The 15,587-nt window shown below is 42.1% G+C and overlaps 1 protein-coding gene across 1 annotated transcript in view; it reads left to right on the top strand.

Moving 5' to 3' along the window:
• The window catches only part of SPTLC2 (serine palmitoyltransferase long chain base subunit 2), a 99,876-nt gene extending 84,545 nt beyond the window's left edge, over nucleotides 1-15,331 (top strand). Inside the window, exons 11-12 of the mRNA XM_004010819.6 lie at nucleotides 2,004-2,133; nucleotides 10,248-15,331. Of these exons, the coding sequence (XP_004010868.1) occupies nucleotides 2,004-2,133; nucleotides 10,248-10,367 (250 nt within the window). The 3' untranslated portion in view covers nucleotides 10,368-15,331. The remainder of the gene's footprint in view (nucleotides 1-2,003; nucleotides 2,134-10,247) is intronic.
• Nucleotides 15,332-15,587: the final 256 nt, after the last annotated feature.

The following is a 15,587-nucleotide window of genomic DNA, read 5'->3' as shown; positions in this document are numbered from 1 at the left end:
TCAGCAGCTGTGGCACACGGGCCCGGTGGTTTTGGCTCACAGGCTCCAGAGCTCAGGCTCCATAGTTGGGTTGCTCAGGCTTACCTGCTCTGCTGCATGAGGGATCTTCCTGGACCAGGGATCGAGCCCATGTCCCCTGTATTGGCAGGTGGATTCTTAACCATTAAGTCTCCAAAATTGGTTACTTTTTTGCAAATGACAGATGAGCCTCTCATTAGACTCAAGCTCTCCCATGATGTGAGACCAGGGCTATATGTTCTGTTAGGTAAAATTGTCTTGGTCACATTATGTTAACCTTCATTTACTGGATGTGCCATAGAGTAAACAGTGAATTCCAGTTTGTAAAAGGCATTAACATTCATTAAACAAACATTTGAGTTAAATGTACTCTTCTAGGGGCTTAAGATAGATCAGTTAACAAACCACAGAAATAAAAATCCCTGTCCTTGTGTAGTTTATGCTCTACTGGGGCATGAGTCAGACAAACAGAATAAATAAGGAAATTTGTAATATGTATGTTAAAAGGTTTTAAGTGCCATGGGAAAAAACAGGGTAGGATAGGGGGTGAGAGAGAGTGCCTTGTGGGTGGGCAGATTACAGAATTAAATGGGATGGTCACCCCTGGGTGAGCCTCAGTGGGAAGGAAAGATGATATACGAGCTGGAACTCATAGCTGAGCAAGTTAGCCACTTGGAGAATGAAGCTTCTGTCCAAAGGCCATAATACAGGAACATAGTTATAGTTAGCCAGTGGAAGACTAGCAGGAGGTGAGTGGGCTGAACTGCAGTGCCCAAGGGGAGCAGTGAGCCGTGAGGTCAGCCGTGTAACTGCACAGTTACCAGATGTGCACAGTGCACCAACCCCTTTGGCTTGTGCAAGGCATGTGTAATGGAAATCTGTGCCCTGGAATAGCTTTCGGTGTGTTTGAGAAGCACAGATGTGTAACAAAACCAAAATATATTTGAAAAGCCGATATGAAGTGGATAAAGGAGTCATCTGCTTAGTCAGTAAAAAAAGGCGCATCTTTTCAGAGTTGTGAGTTTGACTAGGTCTTAAATATAAATTTGAGTAAGGATCATTTCTCAGGTTTACGTGAACTCATCAGAGCAGCAAGTTTTTTCTTCACCTTTGAATGTCCAGTGCCCACATAGCTCCTGGCACTCAGCAAATGTTGATTAAAGTGAATTATTATAGGAAAGTGAAAGTGAAGTCGCTCAGTCGTGTCCGACTCTTTGCGACCCCATGGACTGTAGCCTATCAGGCTCCTCTGTCCATGGGATTTTCCAGGCAAGAGTGCTGGAGTGGATTGCCATTTCCTTCTCCAGGAATCGAACCTGGGTCTCCCGCATTGCAGGCAGACACTTTACCGTCTGAGCCACCAAGAGAGCCCAGAACTATTATAGGAGGGGAAATTAAATCAGGAAACCTGGGAGTGTGGTGGTCTGGCTGGTCATCTGAAGGCGGGATGAGCTGGCCTCACGCACACCTAAGGAAACCCTGAATACCAATGGCAGCTCAGCACCTAAATTGATCCAGAAAATGCATGGTCTGGAAGGCTGATGCTTGGTCTTTCTACCAGCAGAGACACGTCCATATTATAGCAGATCCTCCACATCCTTAATCTTAAAAAATTTTTTATACTGCCAAGCCCAACATTTCAAGGACCAGGCTTAAACTCAAGTTCATTTTGAAACCTCTGAGCCACTGTTACATGTCAGGGACACCTTAAAGCTACAACTGGAAATTACTTTGACAAGCCTTATTTAAAATTGGTCTCTGCCAACACTTATCCTTTCACCTTTCTGAAGGAAACCATTTGGGAGAAGACCACTTTAGGATTGAATAGAGTCTTTGTAAACTGTCAGTTTTAACTTTCACAGAAGTTAGAAGAAATTCCTAATAGAAATCTCTGGTGCCTTTAAGAGTTTAAATCACTCTGTACGGCAAGACCTTTGTACTGTGTGCTTTATTATTCTTCCTGGTTTCTTGTTTTCCCTTTGCAGCGCCTTTGGACGGGAGATGCTGAAGCGAAATATTGGTGTAGTTGTGGTAGGATTTCCTGCTACCCCCATCATTGAGTCCAGAGCCAGATTTTGCCTGTCTGCAGCTCATACCAGAGAAATGCTTGACACTGTAAGTAGACACTTTCACTTTGATAGCTGCTGCTGCTGCTGCTAAGTCGCTTCAGTCGTGTCTGACTCTGTGCAACCCCATAGACGGCAGCCCACCAGGCTCTCCCGTCCCTGGGATTCTCCAGGCAAGAACACTGGAGTGGGTTGCCATTTCCTTCTCCAGTGCGTGAAAGTGAAGTCGCTCAGTCGTGTCCAGCTCGCAGCTACCCCATGGACTGCAGCCTTCCAGGCTCATCCGTCCATGGGATTTTCCAGGCAAGAGTACTGGAGTGGTTCGCCAGTGCCTTCTCCGTCACTTTGATATAAATATACCTTATACTAAGAAGGCCTGTGTATCAGGTGAAATCAATCATCTGTTGGGCCTCGTGGTCATTGAGCACCTGAGATAGATAGTCACTGGTAGAGGAGGGAGCACACGGTGCTGTTTAATACATGGCTGTTAACAAAAAATTGCAAAGCTGTTAGCATCACCCACCAGATCCTGTGTGATCAGGGCTCTTGGGAAATTTCTGGCTTCATCTTGTTTCACTCTCTCCCTCATTATAGTCTCTACAACTCTTTATTCTCTTTCTATTCTAGCTTTCTCTTATAAGCTTTCCCACCTGTTTTTCTGTGTGTGGAAGTTTCTCTCTTGACCCTTCTCTCCCCTTTGTCTGGCTGACTGTTACTCATTCGTTACATCTCCACATAGACTTGCTCAAGGGTTTTCCCAAACCTTCTTGCTAGATGTTTCTGAAATCCTAAGACTCTTGTCTAGAAAATTCTTTACACCTGTAGCTATTTAATGGCAGTCTTTTCCATTAGGTAAGTCTTAAGCAGGAACTAAGTCTATTTTTTTCATTCTGTGTGCCAGGCATACAACAGGAACCCATAATTATTACTGACTATAAAAATTTATGGTCTCTTAATATGTTCTCGTCTCTTGGTATTTTATTACCTCACACATAAGACTTCAGACTTTTTAAAGCATTAAGGTGTTCCTGTGTTGGGTGCATTTAGTTCAGTTCAGTTTAGTTCAGTTGCTCAGTCATGTCCGACTCTCTGCGATTCCATGGACTGCAGCACACCAGGCCTCCTGTCCATCACCAACTCCAGGAGTCTACTCAAACTCAAGTCCATTGAATTGATGATGCCATCCATCAATCTCATCCTCTGCCGTCCCCTTCTCCTCCCTGCTTCAATCTTCCCCAGCATTACAGTCTTTTCCAGTGAGCTACTTCTTTGCATCAGGTGGCTCAAGTATTAGAGTTTCAGCTTCAGCATCAGTCCTTCCAATGAATATTCAGGACTGATTTCCTTTAAGATGGACTGGTTGGATCTCCTTGCAGTCCAAGGGACTCTCAAGAGTCTTCTCCAACACCACAGTTCAAAAGCATCAATTCTTCAGCACTCAGCTTTCTTTATAGTCCAACTCTCACATCCATACATGGCTACTGGAAAACCCACAGCTTTGACTAGATGGACCTTTGTTGGCAGTGTCTCTGCTTTTAAATATGCTGTCTAGGTTGGTCATAACTTTTCTTTCAAGGAGGAAGTGTTTTTTAATTTCATGGTTGAAGTCACCCATCTGCAGTGATTTTGGAGCCCCCCAAAATGAAGTCTGTCACTGTTTCCATTGTTTCCCCATCTATTTCCCATGAAGTGATGGGGCCAGATGCTGTGATCTTAGTTTTCTGAATGTTGAGTTTTAAGCCAACTTTTTCACTCTCCACTTTCACTTTCATCAAGAGGCTCTTTAGTTCTTCTTTGTTTTCTGTCATTAAAGTGGTGTCATCTGCATATCTGAGGTATTGATATTTCTCCCAGCAATTTTGATTCCACTTTGTCCTTCATTCAGCCCAGCATTTCTCATGATGTACTCTGCATATAAGTTAAATAAGCAGGGTGACAATATACAGGCTTGATGTACTCCTTTCCAGACTTGGAACTAACTGTTGCTTCCTGACCTGCATACAGATTTCTCAAGGGGCAGGTCAGGTGGTCTGGTATTCCCATCTCTTTAAGAATTTTCCACAGTTTGTTGTGATCCACACAGTCAAAGCGTTACATCGTTGTCTTTGATTGATCCCTTGATCATTATATTGTATCCTTCTTTGTCTCTAGTAACAGTCTGTTTTGTCTGACAGGAGTTTTAAAGTCTGTTTTGTCTGACACGAGTTTTAAAGTCTGTTTTGTCTGACACGAGTACCGCTTCAGCTTTCTTTTGAATTCCATTTACATGGATACCATTTTCTATCCCCTCACTTTCAGTCTATATGTATTCCAGATCTGCAGTGGGTCTCTTACAGGCAGCATATATATGGACCTTGTTTTTGTATCCATTCAGCCAGTCTGTCTTTTGGTTAAAGCATTTAACCCATTTATGTTTAAGGTAATTACCTATATGTATGTTCTTATTGCCGTTTTGTTAACTGTATGTTTGCCTTTACCAGTGAGCTTTCCCATTTGTAGTTTTCTTGTTTCTAATTGTGTTTCTCTTGTTTCTAATCTTTACTTTTCGGCCTAGAGAAGTTCCTTTAATAATTGTTGTAAAGCTGGTTTAGTGGTGCTGAATTCTCTCATCCTCTGCTTGTTTGTGAAGCTTTTGATTTCTCCATCAAATCTGAATGAGAGCCTCGCTGGGTAGAGTATTCTTGGTTGTAGGATTTGTGCTCTCATCGCTTTAAATATATTATGCCTTTCCCTTTTGACCTGCATAGTTTCTGCTTGAACAGTCAACTGGTAACCTTATGGGGATTCCCTTTTCCCTTGCTGCTTTTTATAGTTTATCTTTGTCTTTAATTTTTGTTTGTTTGATTAACATGTAAGTCTTGGTGTGTTGCTCCTTGGGTTTCTGCTGTATGGGACTCTGCACTTCCTGGACTTGGGTGGCTGTTTCCTTTCCTATGTTAGGGAAGTTTTCCGCTATTATCTCCCTATGTTTTCTTAGGCCTTTTTCTCTCTCTCTCTTCTCCTTCTGGAACTCCTGTCATGTGAATGTTGGTGTGTTTAATGTTGTCCTAAAGGTCTCGAAAACTGTCTGCATTTCTTTTAACTCTTTTTTCCTCAATCTGTTCCACTCCAGTGATTTCTACCATTTTATCTTCAAGCCACTTATCTGTTCTCCTTATACATGTATTCTGTTGATTCCTTCTAGTAGAATCACTAATAATAAAAATATTCCTTCTATTTTTCATTTCAGTTATTGTGCTGTTGAACTCTGTTTATACTTTCTAGCTCTTTGTTACACATTTCTTGTACCTTCTTGGTCTGTGCCTCCATTTTTTTTTCTCCCTGAGATCTTGGTTCATCTTTATTATCGTTACTGTGAATACTTTTTCAGGTAGATTCCTGTCTCCACCTCACTGATTTGTTTTCTGGGGTTTTATCTTGATCCTTTGTCCGGAATATATTCCTCTGCTATCTCATTTTGTCTTAACTTTCTGTGTTTGCAGTCTCCATTACGCAGGCTGCAGGGTTGAAGTTCCTCATCATTCTCTTATCTGGCCCCTGGTGGCTGAGACTGGTCTAGAGGCTTGTGCAGGCTTCCTGGTGGGAGGGATTGGTGCCTGCCCACTGGAGGGTAGAGCTGGGTGTTGTCCCTCTAGTGGGCAGGGCCGTATGAGGGGGAGTGTTTAGAGGCAGCTGTGGGCTCAGGAAGTCTTTAGGCAGCCTGTCTGGTGATGAGTGGGCCTGCGTTCCCGCAGTGTTGGCTGTTCGGGCTGCCGCATCCAAACACTAGGTGCACAGGCTGTGAGGTGGGGCAGGGTCTTGGTGTCAAAGTAGCAGTCTCCAGACTCTTAATGAGTATTCCCCCATACCTCCGCCGCCAGTGTGAGCCACAGCCACCCCTTCCTTCCCTTGGGGACCCTTCCAAGACCAGCATGTAGGTCTGGCCCAGGCTTCTATGTCACGGCTTTTCCCCAGGGTCCTGGTGCATACAAGACACTGCGTGCATCTTCCAAAATGGAGTTTCCGTTTCCCCCAGTCCTGTGGAGGACTGTAATCAAACCCCAGTGGCCTTCAAAGCCAAATGCTGCTCCTCCCATTGCCAGACCCCCCCCACCCCAAGCTGGGATGCCTGACACTGGGCTCAGAACTCTCCTTCCTGTAGGAGAAACTCTGCAATGTAGTTATTTTCCAGTCAGTGGGTTGCCCACCCATTGGGTATGAGATTTGAGTGTATTGTGAATGTGCGCTTCCTGCCATCTTGTAGCGGCTCCTTCTTTGTCTTTGGATGTAGAGTCTCTTTTATGATAGAGTCCAGTCTTTTTTGTCAGTGGTTGTTCAGCAGATGGTTGTGATGTAGAGAGAAGGTAAACTCAAGTCCCTGTACTCCACTGTCTTGTCTCCAGCCTCTCTAAGATTTCAGACTTCTAAAAAAAAACAAAAGGATTTCAGACTTCAAATAAATACTACTTTCTAGGAGTTTATAGAGCTCTAGAACATGATATTTGCATAAAATTGGTTGATAGAAAAAAAATTTAGGTGATAGAAATATCAGAATATTAATTCATTGGAGAGCTACTAATCTTAATATTATGAATGCATGTTTTCAAAAGCCTAATTTTTAAAAACAGCCTAATTGACATTTTAATTTTCTTAACTGCTAAAGATTTTGATTTTTTTGTCCCTATTTCTTCATAGCAAATCTACAAATATGGTATATTCTAATCATCTGACACTTAAATTGGATTCAATTTATTGATATTGTATCTTTTTCTTCTTCTTTACTTTTATTATACCTTTTGAGATTTTTCCGATAGATTTTCCCTTTACTCAAAAATTTTACTGATGAATTTCTTCTTTGATTATTTTTTAACCCAATGATACCAGCTTCTCTTCCATCCTGTTTGGGTATTTAAGAGTTTCAACACACCTTTTGAAAAATAACTGTCATTAAAAGCAATGACTAAAGTTATTCACTATGTCTTCTAAAAGTTTTTACTCCTGGTAACTAAACACATCCATGAAATAACTTAGCTGTAATCGGGTATCTTGGTAGATTTCTATTGCCAATAGTGTGTTTACCAGTTGACAGTTCTGATCTTTTTCTCATAATATCCACTTGAAGGATTATTTGACTTTGCCTTCCATATAGGTTTTTTAAGCATAAAGTATTTTTTTTTGAAACTGCAGGTTTGTTAAAGTCATTTTGTCTTAATGATTTTTTATGGAAGTAAACATGAACATTATGAGATATAAATGAAGTTTTATTTATTAATAGGCCCTGAGACATGAGTCTATATATAGGAAATGCGCTATAATTCACACTAAAAAACTAACCTGCTATAGCTAATAAATATATTCAGCAAAGTTGCAGAGTAAAAAACACAAAAATTAGTGTATTTCTATACACTGGCAGTGAACACATGAAAAGGAGATTAATGTTTCATTTATGATAGCATTCAAAAGAATAAAATACCTGGAAATAAATTTAACCAGGGAGGTGGAAGACTTACATATTAAGCTGTCAAACATTGCTGGAAGAAATGAAGGAAGACTTACATAAATGTAAAGATAGCCCATATCCATGGACTGGAAGATTTAAGTTTATTAAAATGTCAGTTCAGCAAGATCTGTAGACCCACTGCCGTCCCTATCAAAATGACAATGGCTATTTTTGCAGAAATAGGAAAGCTGATCCTTAAATTCGTATGGAACCGTAGGAAGCCCCAGATCAGCAAAACAATATTGAGAAGGAAAATAGAAGTTGGAGACTTGCCGATTGCAAAACTTCCTGCAGTGCTACAGTAATTGGAACAGTGGAGTACTAGCATAAAGATGGGCTTTTAGACCAGTGGAGTAGAATCGAGAGTCAAGAGATAAACCCTAACATCTATGGCTAATTGATTTTCAACACGGAAGCCCAGGACTGGTTAATGGAGAAGGTAGAGTCTCTTCAGTTAATGGTACTGAACAGCTGGATAACCACATGCCAGAGAATGAAGTTGTACCCTTAGAACATGGCTGAGCCTTGAAAACAGCATGCAAAGTGAAAGAAGACGCAGAAGACCATCCATACACAGTGTCTAAATCAGGCACATCCCCAGCCAGAAAATAGACTGTGGTTGTCAGGGCCTAGGGAAAGGAGGAATGAGGATTTGAGTATGGAGTTTATTTTTTGAAGTGATAATGTTTTAAAATTAGATTGTGATGAAAGTTGTACAACTCTGAATATGCCCAGAAGCAGTGAATTATGAACTTCTAAGAGGTGAATTTTGTGAATTATATCTCAGTAAAGCTACTATTTTTAGAAAGGAGAAGAGCAAAATTGTCAGCTCAGGGATGTGCAGCTGTTCTAGGATATTCTCTTATTCAAAGACCATATTCAACCCTATAATTAACATGTTTTTTCCCTAAGAACTCATCTTACCCTGTCATCCAGAAGTTCAGTGTAGACTATTTGTTAACAAAGTGTGATACTTGTAATGGTTCCTTATTCCTAATCTAACCAGGTAACCTCACAACATGGCCAGCAGTTTGTAGTTACAGTTTTCTCTTTTATGTCCATCTGAGATATTTGTTATAGTATCAGTCTACATCCCTTTGGGCTGCAGTGGCTTTCTTTTTTAATTGATGAACAATATCATGTTCTTCTGAATATCCTTTACTTTGTGATTTAGTAAGTCACGTATTGTTTTAAATTAGTAAGTCCTATATCAGAGGTTAGGAGAATAAATGGTTTAAGAGATTCTCACAGCTAAAATTCAATCTTAAATTGTTTCCATATGGAACTTTTAATTAAACCTCTCCTCAAGGTTTACCACTGTTCTGATAGCATATTGAAGTCCAACTCTTACTAGCTTTTTAAATTTTTCACATTTGGAGTGAAGAGTATTTTTCTTATGTTAGAGTAAATATGCAATACTTTTTATTAGTGTCCCCCTCCCCAAACACTGATTTCTTAAAGAACAGTTGAATGTATCTATTAACTAATAATCAGCTGATTTTCTTTTCTGAGCTAGATGGTATACATTTTGCTGTGTAATTATAACCCTGAGTGGACAGATGATTTATGTGATGTGATGGAGATTTGGAGAGCCACAGTCAGGCAGCCAGGCTTCTACCTTTTCTTAGTCTAATGAGGTGGTGTCCCAGATAGAGCCATTCTCACCAAAGCCGAGCCTATTAGACATATCCCCAGATGCCTGTGGAGTGAACGCCAGTGTTGGAGAGCTGCCTGGAACTGAAAATGCAGTCTGTGACCTGTGCCAGGTGCTTTTATTAGAAAGCCTTAGAATCTAGGATTTCAGAATTTTGGCTGTCTTCAATGGATTGCTCTGAGAAATTCTGATCACATATGTCACACATCCCTTTCTTACATTGTGATTCTCTGTTCTGACTCTCTGTGTGCTGCTTTTTGGAAAGTTAGCTGTGTGAACTATGATTTGTGTGCTTTGCTCTATGTATGTATACTTCAGCCAGGAGTTATGAGGTAAGACTAGTGTAGCAATCAGGAAGATGTTTTTCACTTCATCACTTGTCTTAGTGTTTTAATTTTTATAAGAAACATATTATCTTTGAAAAATAAAACAGCAAACCTTACAGACAAAGTTATACTGAGAGTTTTGATGGAAAGACAAGATAGTCTGTCCATGTTAGGATTTGGGGGTGTAAAATCAAACTTGAGTTTAAATGCTGACTCTGTTCTTTCTTTTTTCTTACTGAGTCTGCACAGCAGTGCATTTGGGGACTTTCTTCGTCTCTCATCTAGGAAGCATCCCAATGCCAGCTTCTTCCTACTTTTCTGGTAGTGTGACACCAGAAAGAACACGTACTGGAGGATAAAAGGAGAGGTGATAAGTTGTAGCCATCCTGGCCAATTCAGGGTACACACTTTTTCTTATAGCAAGCATGTCATATGTTGATTAATTATACCCTTCATCCTGAATCCCTGCTCTTCACAGCCTGTTCTTCATGGTCAGCCTGATGGCCTTGCTCAAAAACCAGCTCTTTCCACTTCCAGACTCTAGTCTGCTCAGAGTAAATGCCCTGGGTACGGTTCCACCACAGGATAACCGTGCCATGATTGTTTTTAGAAAGGCAAAGCAGCAAATGTGCCTTCCTCCTCCTGGCTCTGACTCACTCCTGCTGTGTCTTGTGTAGTAACTCCTGCTGTGTCTTGTGTACCAGGCTTTAAAGGAGATAGGTGAAGTTGGGGACCTGCTGCACCTGAAGTACTCCCGCCGCCGGTCAGTGCCCCTCCTGGACAGGCCCTTTGATGAGATGACATATGAGGAAACGGAAGACTGAGCCTTTTTGGTGCTCCGCTGCAGGAACTCTCTCGCTCACCCAGGAGCTGCGTGTGGCCTCTCTCAGCCAGCGGCAGGATCCACACTTCCGTGGCCATCTCACGTGCAAGACGTTTCCTCAGCTGCTGACGGCGGCCACCTCCACTCAGCGGCGTTTTGTAAATAGTGAGAAACTGCTGCACATCCTTCCTTCGCTACATTTCACCTTAAAAAAAAAAAAAAAGAGGGTGACTCACTTTGCTTTTTTTGTCTATTAAAAAAAAAAGTTTTATTTTATAACTATTCTACTTGTGAAATCACGCTGACCGCGCAGGCTGCTTCGCTCTCGCAGCCCCTCCCACTCCTGCGCCCAGCCAGAGCTCCTGCCATCCCTGGCCCTCCTTTCTGGGGAGCAGGTGCCTCCCACTCACCTCCAGTCAAGGTCTCAGAGGCTGCCAGCCTTGGACTCCCAACTGAGCCAGTCACGACACAATCCACCAGTGTTTTAAAGGTGACTGAAGTCTAGCCGTGTGAGAAAGGCAGTCAAGACTAACGTTGCCGAAACTGCCCCCCTCCGCTTGGAACTCTCTCTGGCCAGGAGCCTCTGAGGCTTGGTCTTCGTCCGTTTTGTTCTGGCCACCAGAGAATAATTCTCCTTCGCCGTCAAATGTTTCTCCATAATGGTCACCCTCTGAAGGTTATGTCCAGTTTCTGGGTGTTTCCCAAGCTGTAATCTGACACTCCCGTTCCGTCTTTAAGACACGGAGATTGCAGCCACGGACCACCCTGGTCAGACCTCGGTGCTGAAGCTGATGCCCAAGCTCTCTGCTCTGTGTGCAGAGTGGCCCCTCGGTGATCCTTCCTCCTGCCAGCACGAGAGGGCAGGGGCAGTGTGGAAAGAGGTGGTGCCTCCTCGTATCCACAGAATGTCTGGGTTGGTTATTACTGCTTTCTACTTCTCAAAATTATGACAGCCTCTGCCTGGGTCTGGGTCCAGATTAGGATTGAAACTGATAAAGGAAAATGTGGGTGAACCCCCCGGAGGGCTCAGAAAGCATTTGTCAGTTCCCTGAGTTTGTTAGCTCACCCTTTCTAGAGGATGGTCTATGTAAGTAGCACTCTCTGAGTGATGTTGCTCTTTCGTCCTCAGTGGCCTAGTGCAGTTCTCAGCTGCCATCTGGGCCTCAGGGGCTCCGTCTCCTTCCGTTACCTCCTTGTTTCTCCCTGAGAAATTCTGAACACACTTTCGCTAACCTGAGATCCTCTTTTGACTCTGTTTTCATACCAGGCAAGGGAACATCTTTCAGTGAGCTTTATACTGCTTGACCAAAGAACAAATCCGAAAATCACCATGTTAAAGTTCTTATTTTTTTTTCCATTGACCAAAGCTTAAGTGAAGAGAACTTTGGACTTTTTTGCACCCAGGATCAGCTGTCTTTTAGTAGCCATCAAGTATTACAGGGGAAGGAGTGGAAACAGAATGGAAGAACTTTGTGTGAAAGCAGTTTTGTACATTTTTGAAATCACTCCTTTTATCGGCAAAAAAAATCCTCAGTCCCAGTTCTCTCTAGACATCTTGTCATCAGATGTGATATTTTGTGCTGATACGTTTAGTGGAGGGCATAAACGATGCTATTGCTGGTGAAGTTTTGTTTTCATGTCTTAAGTTATCTTAGGTCACTCTCAGCATCTGAGAACCTTAAGCCCTTGAAATAGTCTGAGGTTTTATTATACTTTTTTAAAGAATTTTTTAAAAAAATGAACCAGGTAGAGATGCAGACACTGCATTTAGCATGTACAAGTTGGAGTGAAAAAGACTGTGGTAAACTAAGTAATTAGTCATGTAAAATAAAATACATTACTAACAATCCTTGCACATCTAGGTCCTCACCATAGAACCCCATTAGAATACCAGAGAGCTTTTGCTGGTGTAGAGTTTGCAGAAGTCACAAACTTTTAAGCAATGAACTTAATGGCCAGTCTTTTATTTTGACTTGCATGAAGTCTCTGCAACTTAAAATGTCAGTTATATGGGCATTTAAATATATATATATGTCACTTTGCTATGCAGTTATTTCAGGATAAATGCAGTTAAGTTATAGGTTTATTTTGAAGTGAAAAAACTGTGATCTCACCAAGCACTCTACTTTCTAGAGGACAAAACATTATGCACACTGATTGTCTCTTCCTGAAACTGTAATGTAAATCTAGGGTCCAGTCATATCACAAACACCATTATTTAACCACGTACTTGGGAAAATACAAGTGTATATAAATGAAGTCATTGGGAATGAGTAGAAACAAACCCAAAACAAATAAGTGTTGTTTAGTACATGGTTTAACACAGCCTGCTTCAGAAATCTGATGGGATTCAAACAGGTATCTGCTAACCATTCCTACCAAAGCTGATCCATCAGAGTTAGTTGATAGAGGTGTGACTAAACCTTACTACTTTTTCTCATCCCTCTTTTCATGTAGCATTGTCTTCATCCATTTCAGGTTTATATGACCGTTTTGTGCAGATCGCATCAGAAACCAGGAAGTGTATAACTAGGGGACATCAAAATCACATCCAGAGAATGGATCAAGTGGCAGTGTCAGATTCTCCTCCCATCTTTATTAAAAGCTTTGGCCTAGAATATGGTGTGTGTTTTGGAACAAGTAAATATTGAAAGGGAAGGTTCAGGGTTAAGGTCTTTGGAGCACCAAACTTTTCACTTTGCCTTGGAACATTTTTTCCCTTTAAAAAACATTCTGGTCTCCGGAGCCCAGAGTACTGCTCGCTCATTTGAAGAACTCGGCACCTTTAGTCTTTTCATCACTGTCTTAAACTTTGGTGATAGGGTATTTCAGTTGGTCAAACAGGTTTCTTCCTTATGTAGTCATTGAAGGTGAGCAGAAGTAAGGGACACAGCTTCTGAAGGCTGTGTGTTTGCCTGGTGCCTTTTCAGAAGCCAAAGCTGTATTTATTCCCTCTCACCTCCCTTTCCAAATTGATGAAGATCTCTGGCAACTTGTCATACTGGGTTAGGCAGCAGCACAGAACTGCTAGTCATGTGAAGAAAGAGAATTCAGGTTCTTCTTTTGTATGAATTTGTGGCAAAACCACCTTCAGAAGGTTGAATATAATTGACTGTTGCCCAGTTTTCTCTTTTTTTGGCCACTCTGCATGGCATGCAGAGGTCTAGTTCCGCAGTCAGGGATCAGACCCACGCCTCCTGCAGTGGAAGCGTGGAGTCTTAACCACTGGACTGCTAGGAAAGTCCCTCCTGGTTCTTGTGTAATAATACAAAGAGTTGCTGTGACCGCATTCCCAGGATGTCTCTCTCGATATTCTAGGTAAGCCAGAATAGGTTTTAATCTCTACTTGATCTAACCTGTGTGGTTAGAAAAGACGAAAGAGTTCTCTTCCTCTGTCCACTGTCAGGAACGTCAAGAATTGTTGAGCACTTCACACAGGTAAAATCAGTGTAGCCCCAAGGGGTAATGAAGGGGGAGTTATGAAAATCACAGGATTCGTCTTGGCCGTTGAGCAGCTGTCTGCTTCAGTGCACCCTCAGCCTGTGGATTGATATGCTGCTACCGGCCTAACATGGAAGCTCAGTGCCCAGTAGGCATCTTAATCCGTGAAGCCAATTAATCAAAATATCTTCCATTCTCTCCTCAGCATTACCTCCATGAAACATGGTGTTCAGACTCCTAGCCAGTTGCCATGTGCCCAGATAGCTAAGTTAGACAGCTGGCTTCCTGCCTTATCGTACAGAAGAACTGTCAGGACTTGCCAATAATCCCTTTGCTCTTAATGTGTAAAAATGTCATTGCCCCTTTAGTCATTTCCAGTACTTCTAAGCACCTTTTCCTATAGATTGAGCCTTTTCTAGGGAGGAGACTGAAGGGGCTAGCCCAAGCCCTCATTGGAAATGTTTTTCTAGTCTCTGCTGAGTCTGGAATTGTCACATTCCCAGTCATTCTTGGGAAGGACTTGGGGGAGCTTTGGTCAAGGTCTTGTTTACTATGGAGTACACATGATAAATGGCCTTATAAACTGAAATTCTTTGTGGTATGATGAGTTTATTCAACTGACCGTAAAGAATTCAGTGGTTATCTTAAACTGCCGTTACTATGTTTTTAATGAAGCATACCCAAAGCTCTGTTCTTGTGGAGCAGTTTTGGGGAGGTTGAATGAAAGGTAAAAGTTAGTTCAGCACCCTGATATTGTGCCAGGCGTCCTGCCTTGTTGCTGTCTGCATGGATAGTGGATCCTCCCATAGACGAGGAGCCTGGAGCCCACTCAGTGTCTGCTTTTTCCACCACAGTTCCGGAGTTCCTTGTGCACAGCTTTGTCGCTTGGCCCAGGTCTTCCTAAGAAGTGTGGGACATATCCCTGACTAGGGTGGAATGTCTTCATCCTTAGCATTAGGTCTTGTTCCCTCAGTTGTTAAGGGTTGGACCAGTAAAACGCATCCTCAGTGGTTCTTCAGAGGAGACTAGTGAGGTCACCAAGTCAGCCAGCATGCAGACGCAGTCTTAATGATCCCTCTCTGGATAAAGGCAGCTACCATTAAGAGAAGGGGGAAAGATAAACGAAGAATAGAGACATAGCTTATGGGGAGCTGAGCTCTTTATTTTGTTGGCCTATATATTTTTCATTCCTGAAAAACTGGAATTTGCAAGAGGTGCTGTGATAACCCTTCTCCAGCCCTGTAATGCTCATATAATCTGAGAAAGAGAAGGGAAATATATAAATTACTTTTTTTAAGATTTAGTATTGTGTTAAAATGTCACCCTGTCTCCCTTCTTTGCTGAATGATTTTTTGTTTTGTTTTTAATTTGTTGGATGATGGTTGAGTTATAAATAATGGCTTGGGGGAGGTGTATCCATTCTGAGAGTGTATGTTAAGAGCTGAAGGGGAACTAGTTGAGATGACTTAAGAATCATCCCATGCAAATACATTGTTTTGCTCCAATAAAATACTCGAAAAGCTGTATCTGCCTTTATTCATTCAGCCAATAAATACTGAGTACTGTTTCCACGCCAGGCACAACGCAATGTGTCCCTCAGTCGCGTCTGGCTCTTTGCAGCTCCATAGACTGCAGCCCACCAAGTTCCTCTGTCCGTGGGATTTCCCAGGCAAGAGTACTGGACTGGGTTGCCATTCCCTTCTCCAGGGGATCTTCCTGACTCAGGGATCGAACCCACATCACCTGTACTGGCAGGCAGATTCTTTACCACCAAGCCACT

This window comes from Ovis aries, chromosome 7 (genome assembly GCF_016772045.2).
Source record: "Ovis aries strain OAR_USU_Benz2616 breed Rambouillet chromosome 7, ARS-UI_Ramb_v3.0, whole genome shotgun sequence".
In the NCBI taxonomy this organism is placed as follows: Eukaryota; Metazoa; Chordata; class Mammalia; order Artiodactyla; family Bovidae; genus Ovis; species Ovis aries.
The sequence above is the reverse complement of the archived record's forward strand: the minus strand, read 5'-3'. Positions and strand labels throughout refer to the sequence as shown.